The sequence below is a fragment of the Notothenia rossii genome (assembly GCF_949606895.1).
Source record: "Notothenia rossii genome assembly, chromosome: 4".
NCBI classification, from domain to species: domain Eukaryota; kingdom Metazoa; phylum Chordata; class Actinopteri; order Perciformes; family Nototheniidae; genus Notothenia; species Notothenia rossii.
The window spans coordinates 18,802,859-18,821,067 of record NC_136902.1 but is presented as its reverse complement, the minus strand read 5'-3'; the positions used below and the strand labels follow the sequence as shown (position 1 = coordinate 18,821,067).

Below are 18,209 nucleotides of genomic sequence, written 5' to 3'. Positions count from 1 at the left end.
TGGGGAAAAAATGTATATAAATGAATGGTGTCAAAGTGGTTATGGAACCAAAGTTATATGACATCCTTCATTACCCAATTCTCCCTGAAAGCACATGAGGACTTCCAGTCATCGTTTTGTGTATTATGCGTTACCAAACAAAATACGTTGACTGTGGTACTGTAAAGTACAGATTTAAATGACAAGTTAGAAGTAACTAGTATTTTTGTTTGAAAATAATGAACATAAAGAAAGTTGGAAGCACCTTGGTCTTTTAAATCTTTATTCCAGCGTCTAGTTTTCAGAGGGACATGTTAAGGTCAGCTAATTATACTGACTCCATGTGTTTTTGGCTTAATGCTAATCTTTAGGCCGCTATGCTTCTTTAAGGTGCCACAGACACTCTTTACGTTTATCCTCTGCATCGTCTTTTCCTGTCCAGTATTTTCACACTAAATGTTGCATAAAAAGCTTTTCTAAACACCCAAAAGAAATATCTTGACTGTGAAAGTATTCTATTCAAATATACAGTAGTTTGCAGCATGTGAAGTATTTCACTCATTTCCACTGCCCAACATATGTGGGACAAATATGGTGCACAGCCTTTGGCTCATATGAAAAGCCTCTGCTGATGACTATCTATGTAAGTTCTCTTGTCGACAGATGAGGGCTAGAAAAGCCTAGGGATCACAGAAAAATACATAGACAGGGGAGAGAAATGCTGCAGAAAGATAACAATCTTTGGGAAATGAAGTGATAAAATAAGAGAGGAAATAAAAGGGCAGAGAAGGAGAAAATTATTTCACGGTGCCTGAATGCGTTGACATGAAAGCAGTGCATTGTGGGTACTCTTGGCCTGGGGGAAACCACTGGAGCAGAAGGACAGAGATGGGAGAGTATGTGCAGTGCCACAATGCGCACACACACAAACACACACACATAGAGAATGCATCAGATTTCTAGCAGAGCGGTACAAAAGCATCCCACAGTTTACACCAGCCCACGGTATTATTTGACACTGTTGACTCGATCACTATTGTTTTAAGATAATATCATTCTTTCAAATCCTGTTTAGCAGCAATCCAAATGACGATTAGTTGAGAAGGTTTCGTGAATACCCTTTTGTCACACTGGTAGCTGATGTACAGTAATTACGATCATGCTTGTCAGATCGGAGGATGTCTATAAGGATGATTTTATATAAGAGAGTCAGATGGGAGGAGAGATGTAGGCTTGAATGCAAATTTATCGTGGACCGGTTAGGGCCAGTTTTCACTGCCCTGCGCTCCACTGAGCTGTAGACTTGTGAATACGCTAATACACTAACTGGACAGGACAGGCTGATGACATCACACACCATGGGCCCTGCAGACAACGCTTGAGTCACAATGTTACCGTGTCCGTACAAACATGCATGTGTATTCCAGCGTGTCTGTGTGTGTATGTCAGTTTTTGTGGTCACATCCTTAGCCACGTGCAGTTAGTGTGCTGTCGTATTATACGGTCACAAAACTCAGGTCGGCATTAAGACGAAAAGCATCTGTACACATTCATGTGCTTCATACTACACTGAGTAAGCTTGATTATTTTCTTTCTGTTATTTTACAAATATTAAAATAGTCAAGAGAGAGCAATCAGATATACCTACAGTTGCATTGTATAACACGTTAAAATTCCCTGGTAACAGTACCAATAAATATGATCAACCATGCCTTCAGATGCGTCTCCTATACCAAGTATAACCCACAATATTTCAATAGAACTGTTTGTGTGTTTAAACATGTTCTCTTGTCAGGTTATTTGACACAACATTAAAATATTTTTTAAGTAAGTAAACACAGAAAAAAATCACTTAAACAGTAGAATGTCCTCCAAAGTGAATATTTTTTTTTTATAAATACCATTAAAATTCTTGTTAAGATACTTTTTCAATGTAAAGATGCATGCCATCTCAAGTTAGTTGTCAGCAGAAATATAATATCCCAATAACATGTTTCCCTTTATTTTATATATTACATACTGAATGACATGACTACCATTATGTAATCAGCATTAAATCAAAAACAAGACTCAACTGGTCTGAAAAAAGCTGTAGATCTAAAATGTGTGTTTGTGACCGTTTGAAGCAGGATGATAATCAAAGCTCATACACCTGTAAAGTCATAGAAAAACAACAAAGCCGAGTCCAAGTCTTGTTGTTGTTTCTTTTTTAGTTTGTTTCATTATTGCTTCAACGAATTTCCCATCTTCATTGTAGTTGTCAGAAAAATATCCTTTAGGAAAACATACTGTATTCCCTCTTCAGAACTATATCACGTTATTAGGCACAGACTCTTAAATTCTCTATAAATATGTGCATACAGTAAACATCTCCGCGCATAAACTCAAGCACAAATAAAACACTGACACAAACACTCATTCTTTCTCATGCTCTCACATCAATGATACAAACATCTTAGAACAAAACCTAACTGACAGCAGCTGCCTACTATGAGTTTCAAAATTACCTCAAATTTAGACTCAAAGTTATGAACAACAAACCAAAAGACAACAAATTCTGAAATCCTTTTTTTTTTTTTTTTCATATACCAGAGCTTTACTATTTTACCTACCAATATACAATTATAAATATATAGTTCCTATCCGTGATATGCATTACTCAGACAAAATGGAATTGATTCCTTTTGGATTCTTTGGCCTTCCCACTTGAACCCGCATACATCAGAATATACTTTTCTCATCAGTGCATAGTCACATACCTGTAGAGTTTAGCTACCAAAGTCTCAGAAAGAAGGACACACACACACACACACACACACACACACACACACACACACACACACACACACACACACACACACACACACACACACACACACAAATATAATCTTACTCTCTTATTTTCTCTCACACATGCACCAACACACACACTCACACACAGACAGCATCCACAGAGAGGATTAGGTTAAAGGGTCGAGGCTCAGGGTTCGAGATATCATCTCCTAGGCGATAGCATTCTCCAGTAGTTCCTTCTCATCTGCTTTGGCATGATCTGCCCCCTTCGCTGCTGCCAGCTCCTCGTTCTTCTTAAGCTCCCGCTGATATTTGGCCATGATAGCAGCGTAGGCGCAGCCGTACACTGCTGCAGCCAGCATCATCAGAAACACAATCCCACAAACTACTCCGGTGATGATCACTGTGGCAATTGCATGGCGCAAGTTGACAGGCCGGTGCCTTTGCTTAGGTTCACACTCTGGCAAACCTGATCCTCCTCCTCCGCCTCCTCCAAAACCCTCCCCCATTGCCATGGGTACATGGATAGCATGGCTAGAGGGATGAGCATGGTTACCATGGGTGTGCCCTCGCAGTAGCCTCTCATTCTCCAGGTGGTGTATGTTAGCAAACAGGTAATGGTAGCTTGAGGTCATGCAGATGTGGAAGAGCTGGTAAGGGACCTTCTGCAGGTCTGTGTTCTTCATTTCCTCTGGCTGTGTGCATATCACCTCGTCCACCACTCCACCTTGGGAATAGAGTTAAATAGTTAGGTCAGCGGAGGATAGTAGAAGATTGACTAAGGAGCAGGAAAGAATATGGAGGCATGCATCAGTCAGTTGCATTCTAATTACGTTACCTATTGATAAGTGCCCATTTCCTTTTTGGCAGCTTACTACAGAGGAGGCCACAATCGTTATCATCATAGCCGAGCTTGAAACAGCCCATTACTTCATACATTTAATAATGTAGGTTGTAAAGGCTTACTGTAATGGAAAATAATAGCAATTTGATTTGTTTAACACCTCGATGTCTGGAGCCAATTTAATTGTGTTGAGAACAATTCATTGGGACTTTATTGACTGTTTGCCCTGTGAAGCTTTTATTATTCATCTCTTGGTATCCATGTCACACACTTCCTTTTCTGCCTGCCTGATTAACCACTGGCTTTCTATTAAGAATACATCCTTTTATCTGGGTCCATTGTTCTGTTGCGCAGTAATTAGAATATTCAGCTTCTAAGACGAGAGCTTTGTCAGGGTAACATAGGCATGTAGGCGGGCCAGCACACTCCAAGCGAGCGTAGCTTTCACTGTACAGTGGTTATTTTGTTATCTAATGCATGTTGGGATTGATCTCGCATGTAAAATAATGTGGTTGGCTATTTAACTCTTAATACACTATCTTTCGCTGTAGAGATGCTGCAGAGGGTGCCTAACATCACAACATCATTCTTATTACTGCTCAAAACAAGCTTTAAGGTATGGCAATTTGATTTAACAATGCCCTACTTTACTAATGTTGCAAATCCTCAAATTCACTTGATCCTACAGTATACAGTTGTATCACGCACCTCCCAAAACATAGTACAAATCAGATGTTAATAATGGTTTAAAAATACAAATAAAAGCAACCTACATTCTTTCTACAGTTACACAAACAACAAGAGACACACATGCACTGAGTTCCCCGTATTTAGTAACTTGCCTGTTCTTAACATACATAAACATTATATCTATTTGGGGTCAGTCAGTTGATTTGAATCCCTCAAAGTTGTAGAATACCTGTTTGTGTTCAAGGTCAGTGTTATCATAATATAATATTACCATTATCTAATGACCAGCAGGGAAGGCACTGAGATGGCTGAATGTTGGAAATATTACCAACACTCCTCCAGCACGCCAAGAGCTACTAGTGGTCTAACCTTTATAGATGAAGGTTTCCAGCCACAGTTTGAGGCCTATGAGCTGGCAGTCACACCTCCAGGGGTTGCTTCGTAGTGTGAGGCTGTCCAGGTGGGTCAGGACCTCCAAAAGTGAGCGGTCCAATCTTGTTAGCTTGTTGTGCGATAGCCCTAGGTGGCTAAGGTTCCTCAAACTTTCCCCCAAGGCTCCAGGCAAACCCCACAGGCTGCATCAAGGCACATGCAAAGGAAACAAGATCAATTGCAATCAGTTATTTGGGATTAACTTTACAGTTTGTATCATTCAACAATGGACAGTTTCAGTCAGTTGCTTAACCTGTTGTGTGAAAGGTCAAGGTGTGAAAGTGTGCGGATGGGCCCAAGCAACCGCTTGTCAAGCTCTCTCAGGCTGTTGTAGGCCAAGCTGAGGCGCTGTAGAGCCCTGAGTCCCAGCAGCGCAGTCGGCGAAACAGTGGTTATAGAGTTATTAGATAGATCGAGAATCCGGACTAGAGGTATTTCTCTGAAAGCCATAGATCCCAGCCCCCTGATACGGTTATCTTGGAGATACAGTTCTTGAGTTTCCGGATGCAGTCGTTTGGGGATGTCATACAGGCCTCGACCCCGGCAGTCTACTACTTTGGTGTTGCCGTTGCAGCTACACTCCTTCGGACAGGCATGTGAGAAAGAGAGGAGGGAGAGGAGGGCACACACCAGTACCGCTGTGGAGACAGGAGAACATATTATGAGTTGACTTCTGAGCATGTGCTTTTGTTTGTGCAGCTAAGAATGAAAACAGACTTAAGATGTGATCTTTTTAAGCCATACCTTTAATACTATTATGTAATTCACACGACAGTCTTCAACTGTAATCATGACCAACATCACTAAATTAAATGAATGCCTTCGTCACATATTGTTTAGAGACATTTAAGTGCATATAAATGCATTCCAAAAAAGTATTTGGAAAAACAATGCACTTCACTTAGTCTTTGCTCAGAAAGTACTGTTCTTTGTCTAACTAACAAGAAAACAAACTTATTATTAATATGCCAACTCCCACTTCCCACCGTCTCTTATAGACAGTGGTCCTTGGTGACTTCACCGCAGACCTATAACCCCTCACCCACCCTACGCCCACACACAAATCCATACACAGCAGATATTGGGTGTCTGTTTCCCTTTGAGATGACTTTACATCGCCATTCCTTCTGGAACATAACATCAGTATTTATAGCATTGGTTGGACTAGCTTGAGGCTCAATGAAATAAAGCTCCGATCCAGGCCTTCAAAGCTTGCTCAAAATATACACTCACTAACCCGATTGTTTATTGTGCACCATGTTTATCTTTATAAGTATAAAATGTTCTTCTGAAACCTTACGCTGCCATTGGGAATGGGAAATATCATTATTCTTCTTGGGTTTTGTCTTGCATTAAAATATCAGCCTAAATGTGCCTTTGTGAGGAAGCAGCTCATATCATCTCATATCAACCTGAAACATATTCCCAGTTACATCTAGGAAACACTGAGTAGCTTTTACTGTAATAATCAGTTAAGGAATGTTAATTTGAATTGGACAGCAAAATGTAATTGTTTTGATGGTGGTCACACAACACTCATCTCATTGGGAAAATTCTAACGCCTTTCTCCCACTGCTGCTCTATTCTTTAAATACACACTATTGTCACATAATCTACTAATAAACATTGAGTGTCCCATTTACAAGCATGTAATGATCATTTTGTTTTAGCCTGACTTGTGGACTTCTTGCAGTTGTTTTTGATTTATAGGTTTATAAATACCCAGGCGCAGGCGCTCCCAGGTCTAATCTCAGGTGGTAGTTTGGTACGGCAGCTCTTGGCAGTGTTGCTGTTATGATTACAGTATGTCGCTCACGTCAACAAAAACAATCAGAACACGGCTGACTTGAGTGGTACTGAGCTGTAGTGCAAAGCCTAGTATTAATTGCATCCTTGTTAGTGAAATTAGAGTGTGCGTGTGTGTGTGTGTGTGTGTGTGTGTGTGTGTGTGTGTGTGTGTGTGTGTGTGTGTGTGTGTGTGTGTGTGTGTGTGTGTGTGTGTGTGTGTGTGTGTGTGTGTGTGTGTGTGTGTGTGTGTGTGTGTGTGTGTGTGTGTCTGTGTGTGTATGCAGGGATGCATTCAATCACATGGGCTTACACACGTGTGCACGTACTCATAAACAAACTCATATACATACACTGCCCGGGCACACAGAAACGGCATCAGCTCAGTGAAGCATTGTAACAGCAGCTCTGAAATGAGGTCAACACAGGAGAATGGCTCTTTGCTTTAAAATGTCCCTCCAACCCAAACTACACACAGAGAAGCTTGTAATGACAAGCACACAGCACGCAGCAAGTACAGTTTTAAATGCACTTGATACCAAAACCTTTTTACAATGATAAGCATGCACAGGCTATGTTTATCTACAGTTAAAAGTGAGAATGTAGTGCTGCCATGTGTACGTTTAACTGTTCATTTAGGAAGTGAAGCAAGGAGTAGTTCATGCTTCATTACCACTCAGTTATACAACAGTTTATACAACATATTAAACTCAGCAGCTGATAGCAGCCCACCTAGCCATACACTCATGAACATGAGCACACACACACACACACACACACACACACACACACACACACACACACACACACACACACACACACACACACACACACACACACACACACACACACACACACACACACACACACACACACACACACACACACACACACAAATACATGGATGTTGACGTTGTTCCCAGTGATGGAGCTCCTACCTCTCATATCTGCCAGTCGTCCTTGGGCCGCTTGCATTCGGTCTTCTTTTAGCTCCCTTTTTGGATTCTAATGACTGTTATTGGTTGATGATCCATTAGCCGTCAGTAGGTTGAGATTAGCTGTCCTGTGTAGGCATATATGGTCAATATGTTAGAATTAGAGAGGCCGAGATCAGCAGCAGAGACCCGTGTTGCCCTCAGGATCCCCAACGCTGCCTGCACAAGCATGAAACCCCATCAGAGCGGGCAGATCAGAGCACAGAGCTTACTGCCAGCCAGTCTGGGAATCACTACAGTTAAGGAGCTCTTCCTCTCTCTCTCTCTCTCTCTCTCTCGCTTGCTCTCCCTTACTCTCCCTCTCTCCTTTCCTAGCTCTCTCACTCCCTCTCAACCTCTCTTTCTGTCTCTTGTATTTTACTTCATGATGTTTTTCCACCCTTGTTACTATCTCCCTTAGCTCTCGCTGGATTTCATTTTGCTCCTCTATCAAATCCACTGGGGAATGTGCGGCGTGTCATCTCCCAGTGGACAGTTGTTCCTCTTAAATCATACAGCAAACACGTGACGCACTACGCAGACATCCACGATACCTCCTATTCCGCTGGCAAGAGCTGAACAAGACAACATTAGAATCTGGATTGTGGTTTGTCATATGAACAAATGTTTCAGACACTTCAGCACACAGTGAACGCAGTTGGAGGATGCCCATTGCTGTGGCACGCTTTGATGTATTATGCATGTGCCGTGGGCAGAAGGGCTGGCAGAACACGCCCCCAGCACAGCAACACAGAACGCACGAATGCACACTTGCACACAGCAAGATATTAAGCTGTTGCAGTAAATTCACATGGAATTGAATGTGTTTGCATTTGCATGGCAATGGATTGACTGTTAAGCTTATATGACCTTACGCATCACTCGAAGGGGAAACTAAAATGGTCAACAAAGGAGACATGAAGAGATTAATGACCAAATCATTTTCATTAATGATTATGATTAAGCTTACAAGTTGACCTTGCCCTGTAATACCCTCCATGCTATTTGGCCTCCTGTCCCTCTATATTTGTATCTCCGCTAAAGGGCATCACAAATATTTGTCCTGTCATATTGGCTTTAATATAAATTGAGTTCAATGGACAATTAATGCGCAGATGAAGATTATTTTAAATCATGTTTAGTGTCATGCACTTACACACACACACTCTTGCACCGACACTCCTATGCACACTTGGGTGCCTTGAGTCGGCAAATACATCCTCAATGGGTGATAACACCTTTGTATTTGCTAAAAGCCCCATATTGTTGATGTGGACAGACAGCCTTCCGAATCGCTAACCGCAGCAGCCTGTTCTGCTCATCTTCTGAGTGTTGCTCAATATCTTGACCCGATCCGCCCCCTGTGCCGTGTAGCAACATAACATTTGGAAATCACTGCCGCTCTCAGACAGCTGTGTGTGTTCTGTGTGAAATGTGTACTAGATGTCAGTGTATTGCCTGTCCTTCATGTGCTGAGGCTGGGGTGTAAATGCTAACCCTTGCCACAGCACGTAGTACATGAGCACACATACTTGCAAACTCCCAGATGCCCTCTTGCGCTGGTTCATGTCTACATTTATTCAATCCTTTTCAGAATCCCAAATATCTGAAGGATTTAAACCGGTTGTCATCTCTCCCTGCCTGGGATTGCAATGCTAGCGGATTGGTGATGGGAAGGGTTTGTTGTGGATTTTATGTCTCTTCATCTTTGGACTTATAAACCCAGCTCAAGGCATAAATACCCCCCAAGTTCTTAAATCATACCTAGGGAAATTAAATGGTTCCCTGTTGGACAGAAATTCCCGAGCATTAGTGAGATTTAAGCTTTTCTCTTTTTGCTCTGAGCCAACTTCCAGGTAGCAGGCAGCATCAATGCAAACGTCTGTACTGCTGGAAACTGGATTTTTGTTTCCATTAATTATTTCCCTTGCTGAACGATTATGTAATGATATTTAAAATATAGTTTTATTCATTGACAATTTTATAAATAGTATTTTTATGTTTTGGATGAGATATTTTAAGTTTACATGTTCTTACAGTATTCATTTGGCCTCCTCATCTTTTTCTTTTTCAGTGACTGTTTCCTTTCTACCTTTTAAAGTAGAGGATGCTGTATTGCCTTTATGATCCAGGTTCTCCCTGGTTTTACACCACGTGTGTTTCCAACGCTGTTGCCCAGCATCTCAAATTAGCTTCCCCTCCTGGGTTTTCCATGTGGGTGTAGAAATGGTGGGCTGCTGAAAGGAACTGGCAACGCTTATGACGGGATAATCTGCACCTGTTCCTCTGGGCAAGGGCTAAAAACAGGCCACAGCAGCACCCCGTTGCACACTGCTCTTAGACAATCACACAAATGCACGATCACACTCAAACAAATTAAACAAAATGATTATTTCTCACTGACAATTCACATGTTGACAACCAGTGAAGCTTACTGTAGTGCATTTTTGTAAAAGCTACTGACTGTACTGGATCCCTCACAGTAACCCATTTTAATTTGTTTTACATTATGATAAATAACATATAAACTGCATGGTCACACAGTTGCCTTTCCTGATCCCTGCATTAGGCAGTAAAACAATTCATTTTATAGTTACTTCTTCAACTTTGGTACTATAAAATATAAACTCATGTAAATGAAATACAGCTATAATAATAAAATAGTAATATTTGTTATTTGTGTATGTGTGTATAGAATCCAAATTGTGTGACTTGATTAAGTAATAATTTATGCAATTAAGAATAACAATTGTTGAGTTATATATTTAGTATATCATTGAGAAGTTATATTATATTCATCATGTTACAGGTAGACAAAATTGACTCACATCAAATCCTTCCTGCTTAATAGCTACCAATTCATTGATAAGTTATTCATAAGCACTTAGAATATCTAAACACATAATGCATATATTGCTAAATGTCTCCCATGAAAATGAATATATATATTAATTAATCTATAATTAACAACATGAGTCATCGAGGGATTTCTGTATATTTGTACAGACAGTTTGGGAATTGAAATGTGAGTTTAGCAATGTGTAGCCAGGACTGCTCTATTAAGAGTTAACCAATGTGTTACTGTCTTAATGCGGTGTTGCCCCATAGGTGGTGGCCCACTTTTGTTGTTGTAGCTTGTTGCATGTATACATTTCAACTCATTATGACTTCTCTACGTTTTTGGAACTAATTTGTTTAAGCACGATACATATATATATAACCCACCTTCCATTCAGTCTTCTTATTTAGTGTGAAATACCTTTACACTTCTCACAAAAAGACATAAATCAATTTTTATCAGTTGGTATCTCATTGCATTTTCTATCATTGCAATTTTTATCTTTCCACTGTGTCTAATGTGATAAATGCCGAATTCTCATCTCGTCATTTCGTTTACTACCTGTGGCTTCTCTGCATTTGAATGAAGCTTTAAATTGTGCTCCTGGAAAGATTTACAGACCCCAACACATGGCAGACCCCCACTAAGAGAAAGCTAGATTCCTCTGAGTCTTAGTAGCAGGGGGTAGAGGGACGAAGAGTTGAAGAGGGAAGTTAAAGCCTGTGGTGAATGTGTCATTCTTTCCTCAGCCAACCCTGAAAAAAATGATACATTTAATGCCAGAAACTGTTTTTTTTCCAGGCAAGGAATTCTGGTCAGATTTGTGAATTTAGGGACCTGCTGTGATGAGGCTTATATAAGGGAGAGCAGCTCTGTATACCAACTCTGGAAATGCCCATCGGGATAACAACAGGGAGGCAGACTGGGAAATAAGATGGATTTCATGTGGGCACAGAGAGAGAAGTCTGCTTTAGAATGGTGTTTAACTGCATTTTCAGTGTGGTTAGCGGCATCTGTGCACATGTCAGCAGATAGTACTGTTTTAGATACAAACACACACACTTAGCCTCCCAGAAATATAAGCTGACACATGTATGATGCAGGGTGTAATTGTCCTTTTGGCCTGGAGTGGTTCGCTGCAATGTATGTGTCTTGTTGGTTAATGAAAGGTGAACTTTGACTCTGTGTATTCATTAATAAGCTCTGTCTTGCCTGTGGGAAGATTGGTGTTGTGATAAAGATCACAGTTCACTTGCACTTCAACGCAGAACAGAACAAGCAAATGTCCAGTTGTTACAGTGCATCAGTGAATGTGTTCTGTCTTTCAGCTGTTGGCATCCAAATGAAACTGGAGTTCTTTCAGAAGAAATTCTGGACTGCCAGCAGACAGGTAAAGAGGCATAAACACACATCACGCATGAATACACATTCAGACCAATATTACAAGCACACTTAACTTGAAATAACATATAGGAAAGAGTAGGCCTACTTACTAACAGTAGTTTAAAAACACAACAAATAAAGTAATTTAAGTCTATTTGAAAAAAATTACCATGACATTTTTTCAGTATAAATCTAAACATGGGAAGGTCATCAGTGTGTTTAGTTTTATTTATGTATCTCACAAAGATTTTTGAAGGGAGGAAATGTTTTTAGCTGAAAAAGGAATCCAATAAAGCCCTAATATTCAGTGTGACTCATACACAGTATGCCAATATATTATTTGTATCTTTCAGTGTGCAGCATTAGATGGGAAATGCTCCATAAGCTGTGATGATGAGGTTGGTTGTCTTTGCTTTTCTTCATCAACTTTGCACGATTCTGTAAATGTTACTCCTCACAATTGCTTTAACAGTTTTTTCTTCATTCAACAGAACATTAACTGCTACCTCATTGACAACAACGGCTTTGTTTTGGTGGCAGAGGACTATACTCTGGTAATCCATCTACACACTAAGATACACACACACACACACACACACACACACACACACACACACACACACACACACACACACACACACACACACACACACACACACGAGAGCCGCGCAGGGCAGATCAATGGAAAATGTTCCAGAACAGTCGTAGCTATAACAAACACATCACCTTTTTGCAAAAATAAAAATCAAGAAAAAAATCAGAAACAGTTGTTTTTCAAGAGGAGCTAGTAGCCCATTCACTTTTTATGAAACCAGCAAAAACATCAAAAAAACATTATATATTTTTGTATAAATTGTGATTAAACAATTCATTTTAAATGTCGATGCTACTATTCTGGAAAAAACTCAACCCCTAACAAACACCCCAGTCCAGATGTGTTGTCCCTTATACGTCCAAAGCGTGACCCTGTTCACGGGAACAAACGCCCCCTGTTGCTGGTGGCTGGTATCACGTTGGGTGGCTCGGTCCAAGCCACTTTCCATTTACAGAGCTAGCGCTGTGTATGAATATCACAGTCAATGTGGGGAGTTACTTACTGGATTTGACAAAGAGTGAATTGGATTACAATTGCATGTTATGTGTCAAAGACTGAGCAAACATTTTAATCAAAACTACATACAGTATGAGCCCCTTACATTTGTTTTCCTATTAGAATTATGATATGTTTCCTGCATCTCATGTTGCCACAAATGATCTCAAGGAGTCATGTTGCTCCCCTACCCTCTGCTGTCACCAGACATGTTGTCACTCTGTGTCTGGCTCATCTCGAAGCCAGTCCGATGGCTCTCACTGCCCTGCATGTTCTTTTCCTGTGTCCCTTACTTGCTGGCACCTATTCTTTATTTAATCCTAATTTAGAGGTGAGGGAGCATTTAAGGTTCCACGTGTCAAGTTGTTTCATTTCATTGTAATTGTGAAAGACAAGAACAATTCCTTCATCCAAGGTTATACTAATGTGATCCGTGAAAATGTCATGAGCAGGTCTCTCTGATTGGGCTGCAGGCTGTGTTATTAGTTTCAGGCAATTTCCTGTGTCCTGTGTCTGATTCGACTAATGCTTATAATTTGATACCTTTGCCCCTGTGGCATCTTTACATCCGGGAAACAATAAACATGTTTTACAAGTCAAACAACATTTGACAATGTCACCTTGTGCTCAGGAAAATGATGGGGAAGGAGACAGTTGTGGGGCGGCTATATCCAAAGATGGTTGACCTTTCTTTCCAGACTATTAGAAGTTGTTATGACAGACTTTGGGAAGCATTGTGTGTGGGAGATTGTATTCTTAAATCTGTCCCTAGAAAGGCCAGTTTGTGTTTGCATCAATGATTTCTCTCTTCAGCCATGGCCACTTGGTCATTTGGTGGAGCATAAGGAGAGATCCCACAGACCATTTAGCAATGTGGGATGGTGTCTGCATGCTTTAGGGTTTGGCAAATTAAGTTTTCTCGCATTCAATCCAACCTGGACTCGAGTCAGCTTTTGTACATTTAAGAGCTTCTAGCATTACAAACACATCGTTTGTAGGGGATGTTAGTTAGACATTTACATTGTCCTATGACTTGTTTTATTAAATAAGATCAAATATCTTTCTTTTTCTTTCTCAGACAGGGAAATTCTTTGGAGAAGCAGAGGGGGCTGTAATGAGTAAGCTCCTGCAGATGGGCTCTTTCAAAAGGTGAGTATTTCAAACTGCACGTGTGTGGGGGTGAATGAGTGTGTTCTTACAAGTGTATAAGCGTATGTATGAGTGTGTGTTATTGTACGAGCATAAAATCAGGCAGGCCACAGAATGAGAGCATGTCTACCCTCGCGCTGACAGCTCTTAACTTGGCCAATCGTGGTGAGCTATTCAGCGTCGAACTCCGACCCTTCGCTCAGCAGAGTTCTCCGTTAGGGGATTACAGCAAATCTTTTCCTGAAACGAAGGAATTAGGAGAAACTTGAAGTCACACAGACACGCACATTTAGACACAATCACGCGTTTAGTGCCTGTTGTAGAGCAGTGTCTCCTGGAAAACGCCAGGAGCTGTGGGTGGCGCCTTTCTGCAATTAATTTGGAAATGTAACCTCGGAGGATAACTTTCCCAGTATTAGTGCAGAACTGCAGAGAAGCAGACAGACGCATATTGTAGTTTGACTGTATGGTCAAACCTTATTTGAGAACTTAGTTGCAGAAGCTTGCAACCACATTTCCATCTCTGCAGTTCTGTATTCGGGAAGTGGGTAAGGAGATTTTAGCTCTCCATGTATAAAAATCATGGTTGACAAGTCATCAAACAAGTAGACAACTGCACATATTTATTATAAGGATGAACTTCAAAAGCTGTCAGTTGTGGTTTACTGTCGCACTCATAAAAACAAAGAGAACAACAAGTGCTTTCACTCAATATTTAATGTCAGATGATGAAAGGTTGTTTAAAATCAAGTACGACACATGATGAATGAATAATAAGACTTGTGTGGGTGAAATAAGAGCATGATGAGCAATAGAGCTGATCACTAATGAATCCAATGTGATCTGTCTTAACCCGGAGCATCTGTGGAGAATTAATATGCTAAAATGCAAAACAAGTTTTGTCTTGATAAAAAAAAAATTAAAGACATTTCAAAGTGTGCCACTTAAAGTCGACCCCAAGCTGCCAGCCTGGATTAATCCATCAGCTTTAAGCCTGCAGATGAAGACGAATGAGGACAACATATTTTTAGTTACTTTGGGATTATCTATCCTTCAAAACCAGCAATAGGAAGAGAAATCAATCAAAACAATGAGAGTGATGTTATGCTCCAATGCCAAACAAATTAAGGCTGGCGCACCCATACTCATACGCAGCAGTTACACACTCATAGACAGACATTACATTGGCCTAACTTAGCTGCTAGCATTTCGTGGCCTGGCTTAGCACTAATTGGTTCCTGGCCGTGTTGGAGCTGTGTGTCACCGGTGCTGAGCATGGCCCAGGGCTGCGGACAGACCGGGCCCACTTAGACACACATGCACATTTCAAGTATATAGGAACGTGTCCACAGGCTGTGAGAAAGAGCGTCCAGTGTGTAGGTGAATGTGTGTGTGTTTGTGTATGTGTGTGTTAGGAACCCCTTCAATAACCTCACCCAGCCAGACCCAGACCTCACACCCTCAGGGTCCACTAAGCCCTTAAATCCTCTGATATCCCCCCCCCCCAATATCCCCAAATCATCTACACACACACACCCACCTTCCTACATCACTTTGAGAAACCTCTCGGGAAGCTCTCGGCTTTCAGTTGCTTTCCTTTCCCCATTCTTGCTACATCCATCCAATATATTATCCGTAGGTAAAGTGGGAGTTATAGCAGAGGTGGGATCTTTGCTTCCTGCTCCCACACAGCACTCCAAAAGGCCCTGCAGGCATGTAAAAGCAGAGATAATGTGCAAATCACCACTTCAATCACCTTATATGGGCTATATATTCCTGCCAAATTCCTTATTTATTTAAAAAAAAGTACATTTGATCAGTTTTAACCTACTTTATCTGTATCTGTGATGCCTCTGTTATACTCCCTGCCCTCTGTTTTCTATCTTTATTTACTCAGGGTGACTCTGTATGACTACCAGGCTCTATGTTGGGCTTTCTCAGAGAGCAGTGACAGTGGACACACACTGTTAGATGTGAGTACTGCATTGTTTTCCAACCTGTGCGTTCCATGCGATGCAACGTGGGCACAGCATAATATGTATTTTTTATGTCTGATCCATATTTCCTCTTTCTTTTCTTTCTTTAGCCGTACTTTGCTTTCTTCTCAGCTGTAAAGTGGATCCTAACTGAGCTTGTCATGTAAGACTCTGTTGTGTGTGAAGTGTCTTTTGTCTGCATACGCACGCTGCATAGATGTGCGTTTTGAGGACTCTTATGGTGGCCTCTCCTGTCAGTGTGTGTATGTTCAGTGTGTGTATGTTCAGTGTGTGTATGTGGCTATGTAGAAACTGAATGTTTGTTTACCAGTGTCTCCACATGCACATCGACCTGATCATCAGAGATCAGGAGCAGTAATGGCTACCTGATGTTTCCTGTAGCAGGGGTATGCCTGTGATGCCTTGTTTTGGTTGCCGAGTCTTCCTGGGTGGTCTGTTGTCGCCACAGTGCATCATGGGAGGAATGAGTTGTCAGTGCTAATTTGACAGCTGGTCACAGTGCAGAAAATGTTTGCAATATTATTGATCTTTTGATTTATGTGTTTCCTTTCAAATTGATGTGTTTGTTTCCCTTTATCAAATGAAAATCTAAATAACCACATATGAGTAAGTGAACTTAAAACCACTCAAAGAACATCTGTTCTTAGTGGGTCACCGTGTGGTTTTGCGTCCTGACACTTTTTTGAAACTGGGGCAAGTGAGACATTTACTTTCTGTTACTGACAGTACTTCTGCCACCTTAACATGTTGGGTTTTTGCAGTTTATCATGAGTTGCATTTGAGTTGCACTGTTCTGCAGTGTGTTAACTCCACCTTTTAGTATCGGCCGAGCTCGCCTCAAATCTAGATCAAGTGCGGTACCACAAATAGGATATCTGGCCTTAAGATAAACATGTATTTTAATGTCACAGTTGCTTTTAAATATTAATTGATCATCTTTTGTGAAAATAAATGTTTGTGCCCAACTGTAGTTTTTGGGAAACTTAAATCACCTATGTAAAAATGTTAAGAATGCATTAGACAGTGTTTATGATAAAAGCATGTTATGGAATGTATTTGTTATGATCAATGTCGTCTCCTCCTTTAGATTCCTGGTGGAGTTTAACTTGTACAGCTGGTGGCACTCTGACCTCACAGCTAAAGGTAAGAACGCACTCTTTGGTGATCTGCTTGTTCTCCGTCTGCGTCTGAAGCAAACTCACAAACTCCTAGGAAAGTATGCAGCTCATATTGGATATATATTAATATTTATAAACAAAAAAGATTATTTATTTTCCATCCCCAATAGATAAGGCATGCAAACAACACTGTAAGGGTTGATCAGAAGTTGAACATGGGCTAAACTGTTATTATAACATAATTATTTATGACCGTTTGGTCATAAATAATTATGTTATGATAATAATAATAATAATAATAATAACAGTAATAATAATAATCTGATAAAGCTTGAGAAAGAATCAGGATTATTGTTCTGACTGTACAATGTTGTCCTTTGCACACAGCTCTACGAATGTTTGATTGTTAATTGTAATGATTTAAATGGATTTGCATTTATTTGATACATTTTACAAATATGGTTCTTTACATTTTTGGTGTTTTCAAATGTCTAATTTGCTGCAAAAACGTTTATAACATGTCAAAAGCGTCTGTGTATTATATATATATATATATATATATATATTTGTTTATGCCTGGTCTCAAATTGTACTTAAACAATTCAGAAATAGAACAGGAACTAAAAGGTCAAATAAATGCCAGAAAGATAAAAAAAACAAACATATATTCTTCTTTAAAAAAAACTAAACAACACATTGAAAATGAACACTTTTCATACAAACATACATATATATTTGTTATGTCTCAACATATCCATGCGCACCAATAAATAAATATCACCTAATATTTTGGTATCCAAAAAGGAATTTGTTAATAGTTTTTGCAGTTAACTTTCGTTTCTCTAAAGGAAACTGAGTCATTTTTCCTTTTCACACCCACCTATAAACCCATTACTGTTTTTTCAGAGCTTTATTTATATTTCTAAAATAAATAATCAAAAGACAAAATAAAAATGACGTGTACACCGTCAGTGTTTCATTTTAATTCTTGAGGTCAAATGGACTTAAGTTCATTGCGGACATAAAAACAACTAGTGTCCTCAGCACCAACCTCCAGTCTGCATCCACGCCATCTTCCCTCTATTTTCTCTCGGTCTGTGTGACCACTGGAAAAACAGAATAAAGAGGCGCAATCC

At 40.2% G+C, this 18,209-nt stretch overlaps 2 protein-coding genes across 2 annotated transcripts in view; one reads left to right on the top strand and one right to left on the bottom strand.

The window, feature by feature from the left end:
• The window catches only part of LOC307036272 (voltage-dependent calcium channel subunit alpha-2/delta-3-like), a 112,622-nt gene that overhangs the window by 87,484 nt on the left and 6,929 nt on the right, over window positions 1–18,209 (top strand). Inside the window, exons 26-32 of the mRNA XM_079676420.1 lie at window positions 11,665–11,726; window positions 12,073–12,117; window positions 12,211–12,273; window positions 13,888–13,958; window positions 15,856–15,931; window positions 16,045–16,097; window positions 17,043–17,098. Of these exons, the coding sequence (XP_079532546.1) occupies window positions 11,665–11,726; window positions 12,073–12,117; window positions 12,211–12,273; window positions 13,888–13,958; window positions 15,856–15,931; window positions 16,045–16,097; window positions 17,043–17,098 (426 nt within the window). The remainder of the gene's footprint in view (window positions 1–11,664; window positions 11,727–12,072; window positions 12,118–12,210; window positions 12,274–13,887; window positions 13,959–15,855; window positions 15,932–16,044; window positions 16,098–17,042; window positions 17,099–18,209) is intronic.
• lrtm1 (leucine rich repeats and transmembrane domains 1) lies at window positions 1,845–8,132 on the bottom strand. Its single transcript, XM_079676421.1, has 4 exons — window positions 7,462–8,132; window positions 4,992–5,376; window positions 4,676–4,881; window positions 1,845–3,499 (listed from the first exon to the last, which is right to left on the bottom strand). The coding sequence occupies exons 1-4, from the start codon at window positions 7,496–7,498 to the stop codon at window positions 2,982–2,984; spliced, it is 1,146 nt and encodes a 381-aa protein (XP_079532547.1). The 5' UTR covers window positions 7,499–8,132; the 3' UTR covers window positions 1,845–2,981.

Bases quoted from the DNA above. Each gene is read 5' to 3' on its own strand.
- lrtm1 (XM_079676421.1), bottom strand. From the start codon at position 7,498: ATGCAAGCGGCCCAAGGACGACTGGCAGATATGAGAG. The intron at 5,377-7,461 runs GTAGGAGCTCCA...CTGTCTCCACAG, and splicing joins ACGACTGGCAGATATGAGAG to CGGTACTGGTGTGTGCCCTC. The intron at 3,500-4,675 runs GTTAGACCACTA...TCTATTCCCAAG, and splicing joins GGAAACCTTCATCTATAAAG to GTGGAGTGGTGGACGAGGTG.